The 20,829-nt window shown below is 46.4% G+C and overlaps 2 protein-coding genes across 6 annotated transcripts in view; one reads left to right on the top strand and one right to left on the bottom strand.

The window, feature by feature from the left end:
- Positions 1-2,150, bottom strand: part of MTHFR (methylenetetrahydrofolate reductase) — an 11,066-nt gene extending 8,916 nt beyond the window's left edge. The window contains exons 1-2 of one of the 3 annotated variants that reach the window (XM_074558808.1): positions 1,860-2,150; positions 1,167-1,201 (exon numbers count right to left, since the gene is read on the bottom strand). The gene's annotated coding sequence lies outside the window, so the exon portion shown is untranslated. Of the gene's footprint in view, positions 1-1,166; positions 1,202-1,359; positions 1,746-1,859 lie in introns of those variants that run through there. The other 2 variants (XM_074558807.1, XM_074558809.1) reach the window with 2 other exon arrangements.
- Positions 2,122-20,829, top strand: CLCN6 (chloride voltage-gated channel 6). 3 transcript variants are annotated; one of them, XR_012583770.1, is made up of 24 exons: positions 2,122-2,282; positions 3,023-3,082; positions 4,114-4,179; positions 4,663-4,728; positions 5,368-5,434; positions 5,817-5,923; positions 6,152-6,278; positions 6,842-6,909; positions 7,006-7,064; positions 7,685-7,817; positions 8,200-8,313; positions 8,571-8,737; positions 9,603-9,729; positions 10,098-10,224; positions 10,549-10,702; positions 10,797-10,956; positions 11,091-11,197; positions 11,771-11,957; positions 12,371-12,528; positions 13,280-13,436; positions 14,104-14,211; positions 14,617-14,742; positions 16,695-20,267; positions 20,319-20,829. XR_012583770.1 is itself a non-coding variant. In XM_074558804.1 (23 exons), exons 1-23 carry the CDS (start codon positions 2,205-2,207, stop codon positions 16,773-16,775), a joined length of 2,604 nt encoding a protein of 867 aa, XP_074414905.1. In that variant the 5' UTR covers positions 2,122-2,204; the 3' UTR covers positions 16,776-20,829. The 3 variants fall into 3 exon arrangements, 2 of the variants coding, with proteins under 2 accessions (XP_074414905.1, XP_074414906.1); XM_074558804.1 differs by having other exon boundaries at positions 16,695-20,829; XM_074558805.1 differs by lacking the exon at positions 2,122-2,282 and adding an exon at positions 2,828-2,852 and having other exon boundaries at positions 16,695-20,829.

The raw sequence follows: 20,829 nt of genomic DNA, 5'->3' as shown, positions 1-20,829 counted from the left end.
CTGTGTCAGAAACAAAGCACAGAATCCCCTCTGACCAGGCCATCCCCACAAACTGTCCTTTGCTTTCTTTGCTGGTTTCACACCTGCATTTCCAACCATTAGCCTTCTCCACAGACCACTGTCCCCTATGCCAGTCCCACTGCACACACTCAACTCTGTACCAGACACACTGTTCCCTTGGTCAACAATTGGGGCTGCTTGGAAACAAGGCCAGCAGGGACCATCCTCATCTCCCTGCCTTGCAATAAGATCAGCTGTGCTTGCTTGGTACTACAGAAATTAAACAGCACTGCAAGTCAGTGGTACAAGTAGGTTTAGGATACCCAACTCCACTTAGCTCTGCAAAATGTCCCATCCTGTGCCTTTAAAACGAGGTAGGGATTACAGTCATGGAAGAACTACCACAATATTTGGATCTGTGTTATTTGCTTTAGTAGCTGCCAAAACTTGAAATTCTCACTGGGAAGCAGCATGTCCAAGTATGACATAACTCTGGAGAGTGTTTTGGGGGAAGCAGCTGCGTGAACCATCACACTCTCAGTCCTTATCATCAGGTCTGTGGGTTTAGTTCAGCCAAGAAGACTTTGAACTCATCTTCTACTGTTTACACCGGAGCTGCCAATCAAGCAAAACCCTTTGAGAGAAAGTCTACTTTTATCACCTGAGGAACCTGTCCAGCTGGCAGCAGATGTGAGAAAGAAGCGCAGGCTTTCTGTTCCAAGCTCTCCTGTGTACCAACACAGCAGCTGCAGTAAAAATCAGCACCACAGACCTACTGAGAGGTGAAGCAAACCCAACTGGGTGCACAGCCACAGCCCTGACTAGGCTCAGAGGACTCTGCCTGACATCCACATGCATTAATCTGGGAGAAATATCCCCAAGCACACATTAGTGATCGAGCTAGCAGCTCACAATCACATGCTGTCAACTCCCAACATCGCATTTCCAGCAAGCACAGCACAGCCCTGCAGGCAAATCAAAGGAGCTTTGTTTTCTGATTTGAGATTTTAACACCCATCACATGGAAAAAGGGTTCAGGTCTCTATAAAATGAGATTGGCTATTGAGCAAAGCTCCTTATCTTACTAGCAATAACAAATCATGAAGACATGACAAAGGCACGCTCAGATTTTTGTCTACAGGCAGCATTTGGAACAATTTCCTTACCATGATACGCATCACAGATCTGCTGGCAGATACTTCTGGTTATTGCAAAGAGAAAAAAGATAAGCCTAAACAACAAGAACAGCAGCAAAGCAAGACAATTTTTAACACCTGTCAACATTCCTGCTCCTTTGTCATGCTGCAGAGCTCAAAGATCCGTGGCTCAACACACTTCTGATGCTCACCATGGATGTACCTGCTGTGTTTTTATGATGTTAGTGGTATTCCAACTCCTTCCAGCCCTGAGCTGACACCGATACACACAGAGTGTGCAGTCTGCATTCCCCTAAGCTCAGTTTTTCCCTTCAGACTGAACTCGGCAGCGGCAGATGCGTTTTTCTCACAGGTGCACACGCTGCACGGCGCTGCTCCAGGGCCACGGCATCAGGCTGAGGCCAGGCGGGCACCGAGGGGCCCGGGGCTGCGTCCACCCCCCGAACAGCTGAGGGGCCACGGGACAGCCAAAGGGGAAAGGCCGGAGGGAACCCGGCAGCTGGGGAAGGAGGGCAGGAGCAGCATCTGCGATCGTGAGTGCCGGGGAAGGGGTCGGAGTCAGGCAGGTCACTGCAGCCCGATCGCCCCTTCACCTCAGCTCACCCCGCCAGCAGCACGGCCCGGCCGGAGCAGCCACACGGGCCGGGGGGAGCCCCGGGCGGTGGGGCGGCGATGGAATTCCCGCTCCCGGGCCCCGCTCACCTGCGGCCGCTGTCGGGCGCTGCCCGCACCGCTCGCCAGCCGCGCTTTAAAGGCGGCCGCGGCCGGGCGCGTCACGTGTGTGCCCGCGGCTGCCCTCACCCGACATGGCGCCGCGGGCCGGGCCGGGGCGGGGCCGGGGGCCGGACGGGGCCTGGGGGTGCGGCCAGAGCGGGCCGAGGAGGCGGGAGCGGCGGGGCTGAGGGAGGGAACGCTGTCGGCAAGGGACGGGGCGCGGCCGTGCGCAGGCGAGGCCGATCGGGGCTGAGGGGAGCGGCCATGCTGAGCGGGCGGGGCCGGCGCGCCGGGTGACGCGCGGGGCGGGCGGGGCGCGGTCGGCGGCGGAAGATGGCGCGGTGCGGGTGCGGGGCCGGGCTGTGCTGCTGCTGCTGCGGCGAGCGGGAGAGCCGCACCCCCGAGGAGCTGGTACGGCCGCCGTCCCACCCCGCCCTGCCCTGCCCCAGCTGCTCCCTGATCCCCCTCCGGACTCGTGCGTGCTGGCGGAGCCCCATCACCCCCGGTCTCGGCCCGGCCCCGCCCGGCTTGGGCAGCGCCTGAGGGTGGGCGGGCGGAGAGCGGTGATGGAGTGCGGGCCCCGCGCCTCCCGGCCCGGTGTCGCCCCCTCAGGGTGCTGCTCCTGGCCCGGTCCCTGATCCGATGCCCGTCCCGGTGGCACAGCCCGTTCCCGCCCGTTCAGCTGCCGGGCCTGGTGCTTCCCCGCCAGTGCCGGAGCCCCGCGCTGTCCCTAGCCCGCATTCTTTGTCTGGGCCTCGCATCCCAGCGCTTGGAGCCGCTGCCCCTCGCAGCCCTAAGGGGGAGTGGTCCTGGCAGAGGCTCTCTCTGACTCTAGCCCTGCAGAGTGCTCTCTGCAAAATTGTTGTCCTGTGCTCCCCTGTACCCCGTTGCTGTGAATGAAACGGGATGTGGGTTAGAACTTTACTCCCGGGAGCCCCTATATAGAAATAATGTGTGTTTGGCTGAGGGACAAGCTGTAAGGTAAGACCCTTTAGCGTTACCACAAAGTGGTGGTTTGGTAATCCACACTCAATTTATAAGCAACAATGGTATAGGGCTCCTGCAATTTTGGCTTTGCTACCAGTGTTCATGAACAGCTGTAGATGCATTCATTCCCTTCATGGTTTTCCTTTCCTGCATTTGTTTTGCAGACGATCCTAGGAGAAACTCATGAAGAGGAGGATGAGATCCTTCCACGCAAAGACTATGAGGTGGGGAATTAATTAATCTGATATTAATGTGATAAGAACCGCAGACAGGTTTTGATCTGTTTGAGTTTGTAATGAGGTAGATGCTCAGTATGGATCATTTGGTTGCATTCGCATCAGCAGAAATACTGAGAGTTCTGTGCTTGCAAAGAACTGTTCCTCATCTTTGTGTGTTTCTGGGATAAAGCTCTGTGAGTAGGTTGAATGTTTGCTCTCAAGTCAGACTCTTGTTGAGAAAATTCATTTTCAGAGCCTGGTGCGTTTTCCCACTTCTTCAGTGTGAGATTTATAGGCTCTGGTGGCCTTGTTTTCTGGTGACTATAGAAAGTATCTGTAGATACATGGTCACAGTTGCCCTTCTGCTGTCTGTGTTGTCATGCTGGCTCACAGCAGATCTTCCCATAGATTCTGCTGCTTACAGGAGGTCTTTGCTTTTTGCATCACTGTCTGGTGGCCCTGAAGTATTTAGAACAGCTGCTGTCAGTATGGGTGTCACCAGCCCAGCCTGTTACAGCTTGGCCTGAAAAGGTGAAGATGTGGATAGAACTAGTGGGGTTTTGTGAGTGTGAGTGGGAAACTATTGCTGTTAACTCCTTGCTGTGATAAACTGAGGAATTGATATGGTTCATCTGCACAGGAGTTCCTAGCTAGTATTCCTGTTCCAGTGAGAGGGTGAATATAAAGATCCAGTGTTATCTCCTGCACTGTCAAAGTGGAGACATAAAGAAGTCAAAAACTGTACAATGTGACTTCTCTAATATAAAGATGTATAAATCAGCTGTGCTTCTGTTTGTTTCACTGTCTCTCTTAGCTTGAGCAGTGAAATTGTTCTTTCACTTTGTGATTTTCAGGGTCTGACTGATCTAAATATTTAAATTAAGTTGTTTCTAGGAGTATTTTCTCCTACTGTTGTTTGCAGATTCTACTGTGGGGGTAGCAATGACTTCTGTAGTCTTTAATAAGGTCTTCTAGACATAATTTTTTCCATAACCTGTTGCAGCTGATTTTCCTAAATTGACCTTTTTGCCTTTCAGAGCTTGGATTATGATCGCTGTATCAATGACCCCTACTTGGAAATTCTGGAAAGCATGGACAACAAGGTAGGACCTTGTTCTTTTATAAGCTAAAAGTGTGGAAATTGTCCAGGGCAACTGTGGATTGGAAGTGTTCAAAACCTTTTTGTGTGTGGCTTTGAGCAGCCTGGAAGGAGAAGGTGTGCCTGTCCATGGCAGGGGGGTGGAATGAGATGAGCTTAAAAGTCCCTTCCAACCCAGATCAGCAGGAAATTTTATGGGTTTTTTTCTTTATGACTGAAATTCTACATGTTTTCCTGGTTTCTCTATTATAAAAAATAAAATAGTGGAGATTGTAGCTGCCAGCATCTCTTGTGATCCTCAGGTTTAAAGTGAGCAAGATGTTGAGTCTTTCAATTTCCTATTTTCAATTCACTGTTGTCACAACACAATCTTCTGTTCATTTATTCCTCTGGCTGTTGAGCTGTGGAGCCTAAACCCACCCTCTAGAAAATCCCTGTTTCTGTGTTGCTTTTATTTTACTTATTTTTTCATCCTCTTTCCAAACAGAAAGCCCAGAGATACGAAGCAGTGAAGTGGGTGCTGGTGTTTGCTATTGGAGTCTGTACAGGACTGGTAAGGATCCTGCTGTTTGGGGAATTAGGAAATCTTTCTAAGCAGGAATCATTTAGGAGCCAATGGCTAAAGAGTAAAGTTAAGAGGAAGCATTTTCTTTCATGGTGATTAGAATTTAGTAGATGGAGTTGTCTTTTGGAAATTGTGGCATGTTGTTATAGACTATTTTTTTTTCTTTCAGAACTTGCTGGGTTTTCTTTGTAAAGTAGTCTGGCAAATCCTTTAATTCTGCATGCAGGAAAACTTTTCCAAAGCAAACAACTTAGTAAAAAAGGATGACAGTTTTTGGCTGAACTGTGATAATCAGCTCAGCTGACTGTATACCTCAATTAAATATCAGTTTTCTTCTGTAGCCTTAAGTATGTTGAGGGTGTTAAAAATGGTGCCAGATTAGTACTTTAATGGGAAATAATCAGATGCAGAAGTGAATAATTTCAGGAATAATTCTAGGATGGCTCTGTCCCAGTGAGAAAGAGGGAAGAAATCTGAGTTTTCAAAGCTGCTTTACTCTGAATGATGCTTTTGTCTTCTTCATTTTCTCTTCTCCCCTGTGTACATATTTCTGGTAGGACTAACTAGAGGGTGGTCTTAATTTGTATGTAGAAATAACTGATGGAAATTCTGTCTTCTTTTTCCCAGGTGGGCCTCTTTGTAGATTTCTTCGTGAGACTCTTTACCCAGCTCAAGTTTCAGGTGGTACAAAGCTGTATCTTTTACCTTGGGCCTTGCTAGACTCAAGTGACCTTTTCCTTTCTGTTCCCATTTGCTCAGAACAGCTGACTTTCACAATTTTGCCACTGGGCATGTTGTTCATAATTAAGCAAGTTTTCAACTTGCTTATGTAATTCAGCCCTTGAAACCAAGAAATGTTTCCAGTGCCGGGTACATAAGCAGAGACAGAAAGAATGAGTGGTTTCCCTTCTTCCTAATTCAGTGTTGAGCTTTGAAAAGGAAGCCTGGCTTCCTGACAGGATTAGGCTGGATTAGGAAGCACAGGCTTGGTTTTTGAGGCCAGTGGGAGGCTCAGGTATTACCAAGTGGTTGTGTGTTGGTGTGGGGAATGTTGTTTTCCTTGACCATCCCTGCAGCGGTGGAGGAGTGCACTGAGAAAGGCTGCCTTGCCTTGTCCCTGTTGGAGCTGCTGGGGTTCAACCTGACCTTTGTTTTCCTTGCCAGTCTTCTGGTCCTGATCCAAGTAAGCCTTTGGTCCATTGCTGCTCCTTACACAACCTTCCTTTCCTCTCACACATGTCCTTGATATGAAATATCCTTGCTAGAAACACTTTCTGCCCCAAAGCATCAAATTACCTTCACAGTTCTATTTGATTTAGCTAAGCAGGGTCTCTTGGTTCCTTGCTCTCTGATGAGAAGTTGGTCAGGTATGAAATCAGTGCACCATAGTGCCAGTGTTTCTTTTCTGCAGCCTGTAGCAGCTGGGTCAGGAATTCCTGAAATTAAGTGCTACCTCAATGGAGTGAAGGTTCCCGGGGTTGTGCGCCTGCGGACCGTGGTGTGCAAAGCTGCAGGAGTGCTCTTCAGCGTGGCAGGAGGTGAGGAGGGCTCTGCTGTGCTGTTCTTGTTGGGTGAAGGAGTCACTGAAGGGGAAAAAAATGTTTTCTCTGCTTATATAGGGCACAGAAGGCCCTGCCTTTCCAGTAAAATCATTCTGGTGATTTGGAGCAGAGTCATGAGCCCTGAGTGCATTTAGAGAGTAGAGAATAAACAGAAGCATCAGGACTATCAGGGAAACAGGTGATTTTCTGATGGGCTAATGACATGTGACTCTTGGGGCAGAATCCAAGAAAAAAGACCTGAGAATGTTCCAGGAGCAGCCTGAGGGCAGAAGAGCAGAATAACCTGGAGAGTTCAGAGTCCTTGTACAGTTGTTTTTCAGTTATTTCACCCACTTAGAGTGCAGAATCTGCAAGTCTTTGCAAACATTTGGGGTTGTTGAGTGAGCAGGAGGTCAGCACCTCCCTGTGAGGAGCTGCAGGCTTGGCACAGAGAGATGTTCCATGGCATGGGAGTGCTGAGCTGATCTCTTCTGGCTTTCTCAGCAAGGGAGGGTGGCAGTGGAGAAAGTGCATTCCCTCAATAAACTCTGTTTTTCCAGGTCTTTTTGTCGGGAAGGAGGGGCCCATGATTCACAGTGGTGCTGTTGTGGGTGCAGGCTTGCCACAGGTTAGTGCTGGCCTGAGCCACGCTCCTGGTCACGCCCCTGTTGTGTAAGAGTAAGTTCCCATCTCCTGTGTTTCTAAATCTTTACTTTGTTTGTAGTTCCAGAGCATCTCTTTGAGGAAGATCCAATTTAACTTTCCCTATTTCTGCAGTGACAGGTACTGTACCCAGGATGTGGAGGAGGGGAGAGGAGGATGAGTGAGCAGACTTCCTTGGGAGAAGGGTGGTGGGCTGGGGTGAACCAGTCAGTTGTTTTATCAGTTTCTTTCTAGAGTCCTGCAGTTTCATTCTGCAGCAAGACAACACCAGGGTGTCACTCTTCCAAGCTGCTCTGGTCATCCTGTTCATAGATGTTCTCTTGTGCTTCTCAGCAGGTCTCTACCCATTTCAAACCTTTAATGTGGGTGGTTGAAAGCTCACCCCTTATGATTAGGATATACTACAGAGAAGGCTACTTCTGAGTGTGAACAAGTTCTTGCCCTTTTGTTTCTGTAATTGTTTCAAGTGATGCTGGAGTCCATAGTTTGGGATGATTCCTCACATACTGGGCAGTTGTGCAGTACCAGAATTCTGCTCTGTGTTTGTGCTCTACAGAAAGAACACAATGCTGCAATTTAATGAATAAATGGTGGTGTCTGCCATGGCCAGCTTTGTTCTCAACTCTCATCCTGAATCCCTGGGATATTCCATAAATGGGGATGATCCCTTACTTTGCAGAACCTAAGCATCTCCAGAGCTCTAATTTGCTAAACTGAGGTTGTTTTTCTCTTCATTTCAGGGATAAAAGGGATTTTGTATCCGCTGGAGCAGCTGCAGGGGTTGCAGCTGCCTTTGGAGCACCAATTGGAGGCACTCTTTTTAGTTTGGAAGAAGGTTCCTCCTTCTGGAACCAGGGACTTACATGGAAAGTGGTGAGTGGTGATTCTGACTCTTTGTGTGTGCCTTGAGAAGAGGGCTCCCCTTGGCAGGGCTTGTCCATGAGGGCATTCTGATTATCCTGCCTCTTCCTGAGCTGCCTTGGCAGGAGGAAGGTTGCCTGTTCTGTCAGTGTTCCAGAACTACTGCAGATCAGGGGCAGAGATGAGCCCTGATACCTGATTTGGTATCATCTGGAACGGTGGGACAGCTTGAGGCAGCAGGTTTGGTGTACCTGGCAGAGTGGGCTTTTGTGCCTGGGCTCTCTGCAGTCTGATCCCTTCCACAGTCTGGGTCTCAAGGAAGAGCTGACTGTGCCAATCTTAATTTTGGGAACCTTTGCTTCCCCTTCTTTTTTATTTCTTTTTTGTTCCACAGCTTTTCTGTTCCATGGCTGCCACTTTCACCTTGAATTTTTTCCGCTCTGGGATTCAGTTTGGAAGCTGGGGGTCTTTCCAGCTCCCTGGGCTGCTGAACTTCGGAGAGTTTAAGGTGAGATTTACTCTTATTTCCCCACTCTTCAGTCTCTTGTTAGTCCTGTGCTTCTGTCTGTTAGTTTCGAGGTTTCTTTTGACACATAATTGTATTTCAGTGGAAGGCACTTTATATTTACCTGCAACACATTGATATCCTCAGAATTGTTGCCTTTTGATTTTAGCTACTCAAAATCTCTAGGTGTGGGGACAGAAGTGTTGGTAGGAAATTGCAGCAATTACTGTAATCCTTTTTTTGTACACTTTTCTGCACAGTGCTCTGAGTCTGATAAGAAATGCCACCTCTGGACAGCTGTGGACCTGGGCTTCTTCATTCTGATGGGGATTGTAGGAGGCCTTCTTGGAGCCACCTTTAACTGCCTGAACAAGAGGCTTGCCAAGTACCGCATGCGCAATGTGCACCCCAAGCCAAAGCTGGTCAGGTGTGTGTGCCCTCTCCAGTTTGTGCAGGCATCTCTGCTCCCAGAGCAAAAGAATCAGTCTAGAAGACCCTTTGAGTAAGATTGGAGCAAATCTCAGCCTGGTTGTTTTAAAAATCACTAAATGAATCCTCCATAGAACTTAAAAGTGAACACCAGAAACAAATGTTACAGTCCCTGTAATTTTTTGATGACTTTGGTGGTACAGAGAGAATTGCAATCCTTCTTATAAGAGCAGTGGAGGAAGCTCTTTATCATAAAGGCTGAACAAACCAGAGCTTTGTCTCCATGCAGGATTTTTTTGTGTCCTTGTCAAAATTGATGTGGATGAAATAGTTGATCTCACTCTTTAAAATCATATTGATTAATTAAATTCACAATATGTGTGTTGTTTAGAGAGGGAACTTCTGTGTTATTCTGAAAGCAGGTGCTTGTTTGCTCTGGACAGCTCCTAAACACAAAGCCCAGGTTTAAAGAGAAAAACAAGCGTATTTCAGCAGTTAGAAAAGAGATTGAGAGACTGCATCACCCTTACCAGTCCTATCTGCCCTTTTACCCTGTAAGGATGTACAGAACATTGATTCCATGTGAACAGCCCCATTACTGAACCCTGGGGCTTTTCATGTGTGACTGCTGTGTGTTCTCTGAGTAGAAATAGTTCCTTTTTGGGGCAACCAGTTAAAAAGGGGAGCTAAGGCAGTCCTTGAGAACCAAGTCAAAATTCAACTTGATTTGCAGTGTCCCTTGTTCTGATGCTAAGCTGTGGTGACTGTTGCTTCTTGCAGCTTTATCAAATCATCTGCAGAACTGGGACTGGGTTACAGTGCTGAGTGTGGCTTCAGTGCATGGTTTCTGTTGTGTCTTTCAGAGTCTTGGAGAGCTTGCTTGTGTCATTGACCACCACTGTCATGGTCTTTGTGGCCTCCATGGTTCTGGGGGAATGCCGGCAGATATCTTCCAGCAGGCACGGTGGCAATGACACCCTGAGCCTGCAGGTGAGGGGTTCTTCTGTGAATATTATATTCCCTGTCATGTTGTTCACCCTGCAGAGAAGCACAGGCATGCAGTGAGCTTTTGACAGCCTGCAGTGCAATATAGAGCTGCAGTGAGAGCCCATGGAGGGTTGCAGGAGCTGTGGGTAATAATGAAACCTGCATTGTGCTTTTGTACAAACGACTCAGGCTCTGAGTCAAGGAGCACATTGATTTGTAGGCCCCATTTCTGCTATTGATGTTTGGTCTGTCTTCCCAAAGCATGGCTGTCCTGGGCTAACAGTAACAGAAGTGTTATTTCCATTCTCCCCAAAGGCTAATGTATGAGACAGTGAATTTTAACCCTTTGTGTCTTTTGTGTTCTGCATTAGGATATATCAGAGGATGTCAATTCAAGCATCAAAACATTTTTTTGCCCAAATGAAACCTACAATGACATGGCCACGCTCTTCTTCAACCCTCAGGAGTCAGCTATCCTGCAGCTCTTCCACCAGGATGGTAAGTGGTTAGAAGACTGCCTCATCCCACACTTAAGCTTCAGTTTCATCTTAGCTGGAACAGCACCACAAGGCTAGCAGCACCTTCAGGCCTTCATGGCTCTGGAGGCCTGCTAGTAAAACTGGTGAAAGTCTCTTTGATGGGAAGAAAAACCTGTTTTTCCTCTCTTTTCACTTACTCATTGTCTGCACGTGTGTTTGGACTGGGAGACTCAGTAGCTGTTGTGAGATGAGCCTGCTGTGAGCTGAGGGGTGGATGGTGCAAGGCTCTGTCTTGGACAGACATGTGCCCCTTTCTTTAGTCATGATTCTTCTTGTGTTGCAGGTACTTTCAGCCCAGTCACCCTATCCCTGTTCTTCCTTCTCTATTTCTTACTCTCCTGCTGGACATATGGGATCTCTGTGCCCAGTGGTCTGTTTGTGCCATCACTGCTTTGTGGGGCTGCCTTCGGACGCCTGGTCGCCAACCTCCTCAAAAGGTGCATCAAGTGTGCGTGTGAGGGACATGCTGCAGGTGCACCATGAGCTCTCAGGCAGGTTTTTCTAATCTGAGGGCTCTGTGCTTTGCTCTAGTTACATTGGTCTGGATCACATCTACTCAGGAACCTTTGCACTGATTGGGGCAGCAGCATTCCTGGGAGGAGTGGTGCGCATGACCATCAGCCTGACTGTCATCCTCATTGAGTCCACCAATGAGATCACCTATGGGCTCCCCATAATGATCACCCTCATGGTGAGTGCAGCACCAGTAGCTCTGGTTTTGCAGAATGCTTGAACGTGTGCTGGCTGTGAATCTTTGTTACTTTCAGGGCTGTCATAAGTTGCACTTGGAACAGTGACTCAGTAGACCTTGTGTTTGCTATGCAGGTAGCCAAGTGGACAGGAGACTTTTTCAACAAAGGCATCTATGACATCCATGTGAACTTGAGAGGAGTGCCTCTTCTGGAGTGGGAAACCGGGATGGAAATGGATAAGTAAGGCTGCTCCTCTTGGCCAGGCTGTGGGTTACAGTTTGTGGTGGAGATTCTTGTTTAGAAATGCGTTAATGCAGGGAGGTGATGCTTCATCTTCAACCAACCTGGTTGCTCTGAGGAGCTGCTGTGGAAGGAGTTGTGCACCAGACCAGCAGCAGGAAAGAGATGCTGAAGCCCTTTCTGAGGGGGTGGATGGATGGATGGAAATCTGCAGGGTGGGTTTGGGAAGTTCAGCAAATGCTTTGTGAAAACATTCCATTGGACTTCTTGTGGAACGTCATCCTCTTCCCACCTGTTGTCTTCCCAGTAGTGTTTAAAAACTTTATTTGTAAGTTAGAACATTCTACCTTTCCTTTCATTGATACAATGTTATGTTATAAAAAAATAATTAAAAAATCAGGTGTACAATCACTGCTGATACCACAGTGAAGGTGAGCGCACAGGTAAAAGGAGCCAGCAGAATTTAACTGCAGCAGACTCCTTCAGGATCTTGTTTAGGGACTGGTTTGTTCATCACCAGCCTTTTGTCACTGATGTGATTCATGCAGCAATCTTGGATTTCTGTTTCTTCAGGCTACAAGCCAGTGACATCATGGAGCCCAACCTGACGTACGTGTACCCCCACACCCGGATCCAGTCCCTTGTCAGCATCCTGCGCACCACTGTCCACCACGCCTTCCCTGTGGTGACAGAGAACAGGGGCAACGAGAGGGAGTTCATGAAGGGAAATCAGCTGATCAGTAACAACATCAAATTCAAGGTAAAAAAGGGTTGTTTGTTTGATACGTTGAAGAGAGCTTTGTTTTGCATTCAGAATGGCCTTGCTTTAGCTATTTAAGCTTGTGGGCAGAATTTGGGTCAGAGATAAACACCTACTGCAACAGAAAATTTTTAAGAACTCCATTCTATTGTCGGGGTTATGGTGGAGACAAAAGAGTGGGCTGCATTCCCAGAGGGAAAAATTAAGAAGAAAAACTAATCTGTTTAGCATAGACATGGAAACATTTGGATTTATTACTGAATTGCACAGTCCTATTCGTGCAAGTCCTGCAGCAGCAGTGGCTAATGAACATGTTATGTGGTGGCACAACTCTATGATTAGTAGTTCATAGTCACTCTTGGATAACTGTTGACTTGCTTAGTGAGTGTCTGAAAATTGTTTGCTGTATGCAGAAATCCAGCATCCTCACCCGGGCTGGAGAGCAGCGCAAGCGGAGCCAGTCCATGAAGTCGTACCCTTCGAGTGAGCTGCGTAACATGTGTGACGAGCACATAGCAACTGAGGAGCCTCCTGAAAAAGAGGATCTGCTGCAACAGATGCTGGAGAGAAGGTGAGGTCCTGGTAGGCACAAATGTACAGAAGCAGGGTTTTTCCATATGTTGAGGTGTGTTGTAAAGAATGTTTCATATGTCAGTGGAAATAGGGCTGGTATCCATGTTTTAAAAGTGATTTGTCAGGTGTGAGGAGCCAATGCTGTGTCTCACACCTGTGACCATGTCCCAAGCAAATGGGTTATGTCCAGCTTTTCACATTTACTTCAAACACTTACACAGACATATTTCCTTGAGAGGATGAAGTACCTGGAAGGATTTCTGTAGAAATCAATGTCCTCTTATCTGCAAAAATGTGATAGCTCTGGAAAGCTCCCTTATCCCAGCTAATGACCTGGTGCCGTGATACTGATCCCACCTTTCTGGTAACTGGGCTGAGTCACCAGGCTTGTGTTTCTGTTACTCCCAAGTAGAAACCCAGTCTAGTGAATAATTTTCTGCATAAGAGATTGTGACTTTCATGAATGGCATCCTGACCCAAATATTTTGCCAGATGCTTCAGCTTTTATTAGAATCTGAGTAATTTACAACTGAAAATTGCTTTAATAGCAAATCATGTGAAATTGAGTTAGGAGACTGTCCCACATAATGGCTGTTGACCTCTCTCCCCTCTATTTTTTTTTATTGTGAATTCTTGCTTGTCCCTGGCAAGAGTCCCTGAAATATTCAGGGGAAGGTTGCAAAGAGCTGAAACAGCTGCTCTTTTGGGGTATGTGAACCTTGTAACACATGGTGTTAAATCCATCACAGATACACTCCTTACCCCAATCTGTACCCTGACCAGTCTCCCAGTGAGGAGTGGACCATGGAGGAACGCTTCAGACCCCTGACCTTCCATGGCTTGATCCTGCGCTCACAGCTGGTCACCCTCCTTGACAGGGGGGTTTGCTACTCTGAGAGCCAGTCGGTGAGTCCTCCTCTTCAGAAATGGCAGCAGACACATCCCTGCCTTCTCAGGAGGCTGGGAACAATCTTCATGGGCTGCCAAAAAGAATATATCTATTTTTACACTTTAAGGAAGGCATGTGTGTTTTTTAAGTTGCAGATGGGTAATGTGAATTCTCCCTTGCACTCTTAAAGGAAGTTGAAAATATCTCCAGGAAAAGGATAGCCACTGTTAAAAAAATTCATCCAACAGACCTGTTTGTTGCATAAAGCTATGGAGAATATATGATATGAATATAAGACATAAAGACATGCAGAACTGGAGAACAGAGGGCAGATATTAAATGCAAATAGAGCATCCAGCAGTATATACTTTGTATTTTACTGCTGTGTGTTGAGGTCCTAGCAGAAAAATGTCAGCTGTGTCACTGAGATCAGGCCCAGCTCCCACAAGGCTGGTTTCCTGCTGTCCTTCAGAGTCAGGTGTAGATTTGTCAGAGGCTGGGGAGCTGTTCTGTCTCAGCTGAAGGCCTGCATAGGTTTGGGTAACAGCACCTCTGCAGAAGGTGGGTGTGGGAGGAGAAGGAGATCTGAGGGAGCAATTAGGAGGCATGGTTTGCTGTGCTTGCAGCCCCTGTGTTGTCTGGAATGGTGACACAGGGGCTCAGTGGGGTTTGTTTTGATTGCAGAGTGCAAGTCAGCCTCGTCTGTCCCACGCAGAGATGTTGGAGGATTATCCCCACTACCCAGATATCCATGATCTGGACCTCACATTGCTGAACCCTCGTATGATAGTGGTAAGATATGCACTGCAGTGTGACAGTCCCTCCTCAGATGTATATTTACAACTGTCCAAAGCCTTTAAAAACCACTGAGGGCATGTTTTAATATATTCTTTGGCACAGTGACCAGCATCCTGTGCTCCTCAAGCACTCAGCCTTCTCTGCATGTGGAAACCCCCTGCTATGAGGTACCAGTGTCCACTGGTGCTTTACTTCTAGAATAAGGTGTTGCCTGTCCAGTTAAACTCAACAAACCAAACCAAAATATTGTCATATCTGTGCAGAAATAGAAGATGACCACAGTCAAATACTCTGACCAGGCATCAGAGCCATGCAGGACTTGTGGGAGTTGCATGTTAGTGATTCCCAGAGACATTGATAATGCATCTTGTAAATAACATGATTGCTTTTCTTTCTTAGGATGTCACCCCATACATGAACCCATCACCCTTTACTGTCTCTCCAAATACTCATGTGTCACAAGTCTTCAACCTGTTCAGGACAATGGGACTCAGGCATTTACCAGTTGTGAATGCAGTTGGAGAGGTGAGTCCTTGGCTTGGCTTAGCTGAGCAAGGAGGCCACAGTGTTTGTGCAACATTTTCCATCTTTGGGACAATAAAGATCTCTTTTAACATCAAACAGAAATGCTTTAAAGAGATCAGAATAGGATTTTTTCAGGGCCATGAATGCTTGATTGCTGTGACTTTGTTGGCATCTTTTGTGTCCTGCTTGTTTCCCCTTTACCTGCAAAGAGCAGGATGTGCATCTCTCCTGTCTCAGGTGTGCAGCTGTAGAAGCTGTCCCATTTTTCTATCTGTTGAGAGGCCCTGAGCTCATTAGAGGCCACTAATTTGCCTTTCCTTTCACACCTTTAAGGCTAAGAGCAAAATTTCCTTTATGTTGGGGCAAGAGGTTTTTCTGTAGGAAGGGAGTTGTATTCTATTTCTGCTCACAGAAGCAGCAAAGCAAAGGAGTGTTTAAATGGTCTGTGCTTGACTCACTGTCCCTTTGCCATCTACAATGCTCAGAAACAGTCAGTAGATGTCAGCAGCCTCCTGTAACCACTGTGAGAAGCTGTTTCCCCATAGCTGACCTGGTCTGTGAGAGGCAGCACTGCTTTTTGTACCTCAGGGTTCCCACAGTGACTCTGCAGGGCCTGTGAGTTGCAAAGGAGATGTTAGCTTATTCCATTTTAGTACAAGATGCTTGTGGTACTAGAGAGCAGCCTAGTTCTGAACTCTTTCCATGTGTAAAATCAGAGAGGGATTTTACCAGCTGAGATGTGTGGTTTGGCTTTATCCACAGCAGGCTGGGAGAGGGTCCCTCTTGTCACCTGCCAGTGTGCCTTAGCTAATCTGCAACACTTCTCTGTTTTGGTCTTTAGAGCTTCCTTGAACGTACCTGACAGGAGCTATCTGAGGTCATGCCATGTGGAATACCAGAAATATCTTGAATGAAGCCCTAAAAGACACCTTTGTTATTTCCAATTGCAGTTTTTACTTCCCAGAGGATTTTACATTCTTGTGCTGTCTGACATGGAAAGGATTTCCCTTCCTAGGCACAGGGTCCTACTGCTGCCAGACACCACAGCAATGGTCAAGCTGTTTGTTTGGGTGTTGTTGTTTGGTTGTAAGTTGTTTGTTTGGTTATAGTTAAATCAGCATTCTTGCCTGAAGAGTAAGTACTGGTAGAGGAAGGAATGTTGTTTCTGTGAATTTCAATTTGAATCCACTCTAACTTAGCATTGGTCAAGAACTGCTCTCAAGGTTCCTCTTTTTGGGGTGTTGAAAAGAATGATCACTTGTGAAAAATGCCAATCATTTGTTGTTAAAATTTTTGAAGTTTAATAGTAATAAAATGGTTATAAAAATAGTAATACAATTAGAGTAATAATAATTTGGACAGTTTGAATTAGGACAATATGAGACAATAAATACAAAGAATTACGGATGTCCAGGTACCTCTTTCTGGGCAGCACGAGCCCGAAAAAGGACCCACGTTAACAAAGGATTAACCATTAAAAGCAACAGGCTGTTGCATATTCATACACCTCATCCATGATGCATAAATTCCATTCAAACACAGGATTCTGTCTGGGCTGTGTCAGCTTCTTCCTCTGAATCCTGACAGCGCCTTCGAGGCAGGAAGGAGTTCATTTCTCCTGATAATGGAGCAATAAATTCTCTTTCTCTGAAAGATTCAGGTGTCCTGTGGCTGCTATCTCACTGCGAGTCCTTTCTTTAAAAAAAGTATCTTACATAGCATAGTTTCTATTTTAACATTTTTTATAACCTAAAACTATATTTAACACACCACTTAAGAAAATGAATACAGCGTTACCCTCTAACACAACACATATAACATTCATTTTAATATTTGCAAAAGGCCAATCATTAAATACATGCATTTTTCACACGCTTTATTATGGATGTCTTTCAGTGGCACATCTCTGACACAAACTTGTATCTTTTCTTCTTCTTTCCTTCCTGTTTAAGGTTGTTGGGATAATCACTCGGCACAACCTGACGCACGAATTCCTGCAGGCCAGGCTGAGGCAGCACTATCAGACCATTTGATGCCCCTGCCCCTCTGTCAGTGTGGTTCCTCCCTCTCCAAGCTGGCTCACATGCTCGCATCCTGCTTGGACCACACCAGGCCCAAGACCTCCCGTTTGGCTTCTCACGTGCATATCAAGCCTGGGGAACTGAAAAACATTTTGCTAGCCAGAGAATTCGAGGAGCTGCCTGAGCCCAGAGCTGTTGATTGGCCTCAGGCACTTGGTGTGACAACTCTTGATCCAGGTGTTTTCTTCCCCTGTCCCCCAGTTATCTCCTTCTGTCAGATGTCCTGACACCACTGTGTGTTCTGCCATTTTGTTTTGGGGTTTTCTGAAGAGTTGGAAAAAAGAACCATTTCCCTCCCCTGTGTCCTGGGCAAAGAACTGCAATGTCTTTCCCTTCCTCCTGTGTGACTCCCTTTTCTTCTTCCTCCCTTGTTCCTGCAACTGTTGCCTTATTTGTGTGAGAAGGGAGTTGCTGTCACCACTGAGAGGAGATACTGAAGGTTGCAGATATCAGATAGCTGCTCTCCAGGATGGTTCCTTGCAAAAGCAGTTTTAAAAAATCCAGCGTTTTGGAAATGCACCTGTCTTTGCAAGTGTTCCCCTTTGCCCATATTTTTTTCACTCTGGCTTCATTTGTTCTTAATTTCTCTCCTTTTTTCATAGGGAAATGTTTCTGCTGTGATGTTTTTGACAGCAGATGACTTGAGAACAGCTCAGCAGATTTGAAGTTCAAAATGGTTACACTAGGTTTATAAATATTTAATACATTTGTGAACATCTCAGAGAAAGGAGATCTCTTCCCTGTTAGCTGTTGCTATTATCTCCCTGTAAGAGACTCCTCTAAGATGCTTGGTGGCACTCCACTTTGACATTTCTTGGGGTTTGTAGGCACTTTGTCCCTGCACTGCTCAAACAGTGAGAGCCTGGGGCACCTTTCCAGCTGGAGTCAGAGCCCAGGGAACTCCACATCCTGAGAGCATTTCTCTCCATCTCCACATGGAGAAATGTTGCTTTGTGGAAGCAAATAGAGCTGATGGTCCCTGGGCTTGCTTGAATCATCTCTGTGTCATGAGAGGAGTTGCTGTAGTTCCAGGCTGCCATAAGGAGGGATGGTGGTGACTAAGGCAGGTGATAAGTGGGGCTGTCTGTGCTCTGTAAATGCTTGGGATCATGTTTGCAGCAATCTGTAGGGGTAAAATCAGCCCTCAGGAGCCAGTTGCAGCCAGTTGAGTGCTTTAGCAGGTACCATCCTGGCCAGCACCTGTATTGTTCCAGCAGGCACCTGCCCTGCTGGGTTCTGTGTGCAGATAACCCTCAGTGGGAAGCCAGTGCTGTGCCTCAGGGACTGCAGGGCTGATTGGCTTGATAAAGCACAGAGCATTCTCTCAGCCAAGATACATGGGGAATGTATTCCAGAAAAGCTTCTACACAGCCTCTGAGCTCTGCAGTTAACCCTTTGCCTGCCATAAGGAGCTGCCTGAGTGGGAATTGGGACAGAAAGCAGACTTTGTTGATTTTCTGTATTTCCTTAGAGCATAGGAGTTGGCATCAGGTGCTACCCTTGATTTGTGAGTTCTTTCCCTGTTAGTAGAGTGAGGATATTTGTTCTGTCTGGATAGGATCTGCAGGTGTTGTCTGAAATGCCTGTGTTCCCTGAGCCCTGCTCCTGCACTGAGCTGTCCCTGCAAACTTCCAGCACCCATTTGCACTCCCTGAAGCTGGGCTGTAGGTTTGAAATATGCTTTTGTTAGGCTACCTGATTTCATTCAAAGGATCTGGGTAATTAGGAATCACAGGAATCCTGGTTTTGTGGGATTTCGGATCACTTAGGTGGGATTGGCAATCCTGTACTGTTAGAACACCTGTCAAGAATGTCCTGTGTCTGCCTTTGACAAATGTTGAGTGAGTGTGTGTGGAAGGGAAGGTTCCTTCTCTTCCTGCACATGAAGGCTCCTTGGGTTGTTTGCCTTGAGCTGGTCCTGTTTTATTTCTGTACACAAATGGCAAGGTGTTTTTCTACAGGATGAATTTGTCATTGCTGCTGAGACAAGAGTTGGGCAATCCAGACAAATCAGGCTGGAGAATCTTACCAAGGTTTTTCTGGGCACCAGATGCTTCCCCATGACAAGGCATTTTCCTTCCATCTGTTGGCAGCACTGTCTGCTCTGCCTGGGCATCTTATTCAAATGTTTCAGCTGAAAAACCCCCTTTCCTTCTTTCAGAAAAGACATTTTCAGTGAGGGTGGTGGGTGACCCTGTCAGCTGCTTTAAAGGGAAATCTCAGTGTGCAATTACTGTTCTGTAGCCTGCAGAAAAGGAATGACAAGTTCACCTGACATTTGGAGATGCAGTATTTCCCTTCTGATGAGGACTGATGCCAAGGGGTTTGTGTTGAATCAGTCTTCTCACACTTCAGTTACTTCAGTCCTTTCTTACAACACACTCACTGCTTCTACCCTGGCTCTAGTTGCTAAGTGATTTACTGAGGAACTTATTCTAACATAGGTGCCAGGAACATTTTAACAGAGCAACACTAAGGGAAAAATAACCCAGAACTGGGTGAGTTCTGATGGCAAGGTTAGGGGCTTAGTTCCTCCTTGCCTTGTGGCTTCCTGTGCAGTGTTAATTATGCAGTTTTGAATTATTAATTACTGTGAACCATTCCAATGGTATCAACTTACCTTTCCATTTGGTTTTTTTTTTGCACTGGTTTTTTTGTTATGAAATGATGTAAGCTAATTCCATGGTGTGTGTATATAAATTGTATTTTTTTTATAATTTGTATGAATATATTTTTATTTGAACAATGGCACTTGGGAAGTATTCATGTAGCTGTAACATGTCTGAGAGTAAAATGTTTGTGTGTCTCCTTCAGCACTTTCAAGGCCTTTTGATGTTTCTAGTATTGTTTTATTTTTGCCCTTTATGATAATAAAACCAGTAGAACATGGCAACATCCAAGAGCATGATTTGAGGTAGTTGAGTTGTTGGTATTTATGAGCTGTCTGGATTTAACAGTTTGTACAGAAGGTGCTTTTAGAGAGGAATGGCTGTGATCCATTAGCTTGTGACCACTGCAGTTCCACATTCTCACCACAGCTCTTTCAGAGGAGGGAATTTGATAAGGATAAATTGTGCACATTGTGCTGCTTTTCTTACCTGACAACTCACCTTCTTCCCAGTAAGTTAATGAAAGAGGTTAAAACTACACTGTGTCACCTCTTGTTTTACAGTTGGCTTCTCCAGGGTATGAAAAATCTTAGTTTCATCTTGAATATTTATTTAGTTTATGCCTATCTTTCCTGCTTTGTCCTGCTGTCTGCCTTACAGAAAAGAATTAGTGACAATTTTTGAGCTTTCATCTCATTTTGGCTTACAAGCCAAAAATGTAAGTAGAGTCTTTGAGCTCTGTGGAAATATCTGACCCAAACCTCACTTCCTTTCCATGTTTCTGTGCATTGGGGGCTGAGTTGTACAGGATTCATGCAGTACAGGATGTACAGATGTTGTACAGATGCAGTACAGGATATACAGATGTTGTGCAGATGCAGTACAGGATGTACAGATGCAGTACAGGATATACAGATGTTGTACAGATGCAGTACAGGATATACAGATGTTGTACAGATGCAGTACAGGATATACAGATGTTGTGCAGATGCAGTACAGGATGTACAGATGTTGTACAGATGCTCACAGTGGCTCTCTGAGGCTCTCTAACACAGAATTGGCCAGCAGCTTGTCTGGCTCTGCCCCCTGGCTGTGCAATGCCAGGGAAAGCCTGAGATGGGCAAAACCCTCTTTTGGGAGGGAATGGCAGAAAATCTGATTTGAGGAGCTAAAGAAGTGCCACAGAGGGTTTAACTAAGGAAAATAGGAAGGGTACCCTAGCAGGGGTGGGAAGGAGTCATCAGGAGAAAGGACTGGGGGAAATCTTCAGCTCTGTGCTGCCTTGGATTGTAAGTGCAGCAACACAGGAGGGAATGGGAGAGGTTTACAGACTCATTGAATCCAACCATGCATCATTGGCCCTGTAATGACACACTGGGGCTCTAGCAGAAAAGAAA

Source organism: Zonotrichia albicollis, chromosome 25 (assembly GCF_047830755.1).
Source record: "Zonotrichia albicollis isolate bZonAlb1 chromosome 25, bZonAlb1.hap1, whole genome shotgun sequence".
Taxonomy (NCBI): domain Eukaryota; kingdom Metazoa; phylum Chordata; class Aves; order Passeriformes; family Passerellidae; genus Zonotrichia; species Zonotrichia albicollis.
This window is presented reverse-complemented; position numbering and strand designations above follow the sequence as displayed.

Coding starts and splice junctions, on each gene's coding strand:
- CLCN6 (XM_074558804.1), top strand. CDS start 2,205: ATGGCGCGGTGCGGGTGCGGGGCCGGGCTGTGCTGCTGCTGCTGCGGC. Junction 6,279..6,841: donor GCTCTTCAGCGTGGCAGGAG/GTGAGGAGGGCT, acceptor CTGTTTTTCCAG/GTCTTTTTGTCGGGAAGGAG. Junction 10,703..10,796: donor GTCGCCAACCTCCTCAAAAG/GTGCATCAAGTG, acceptor GCTTTGCTCTAG/TTACATTGGTCTGGATCACA.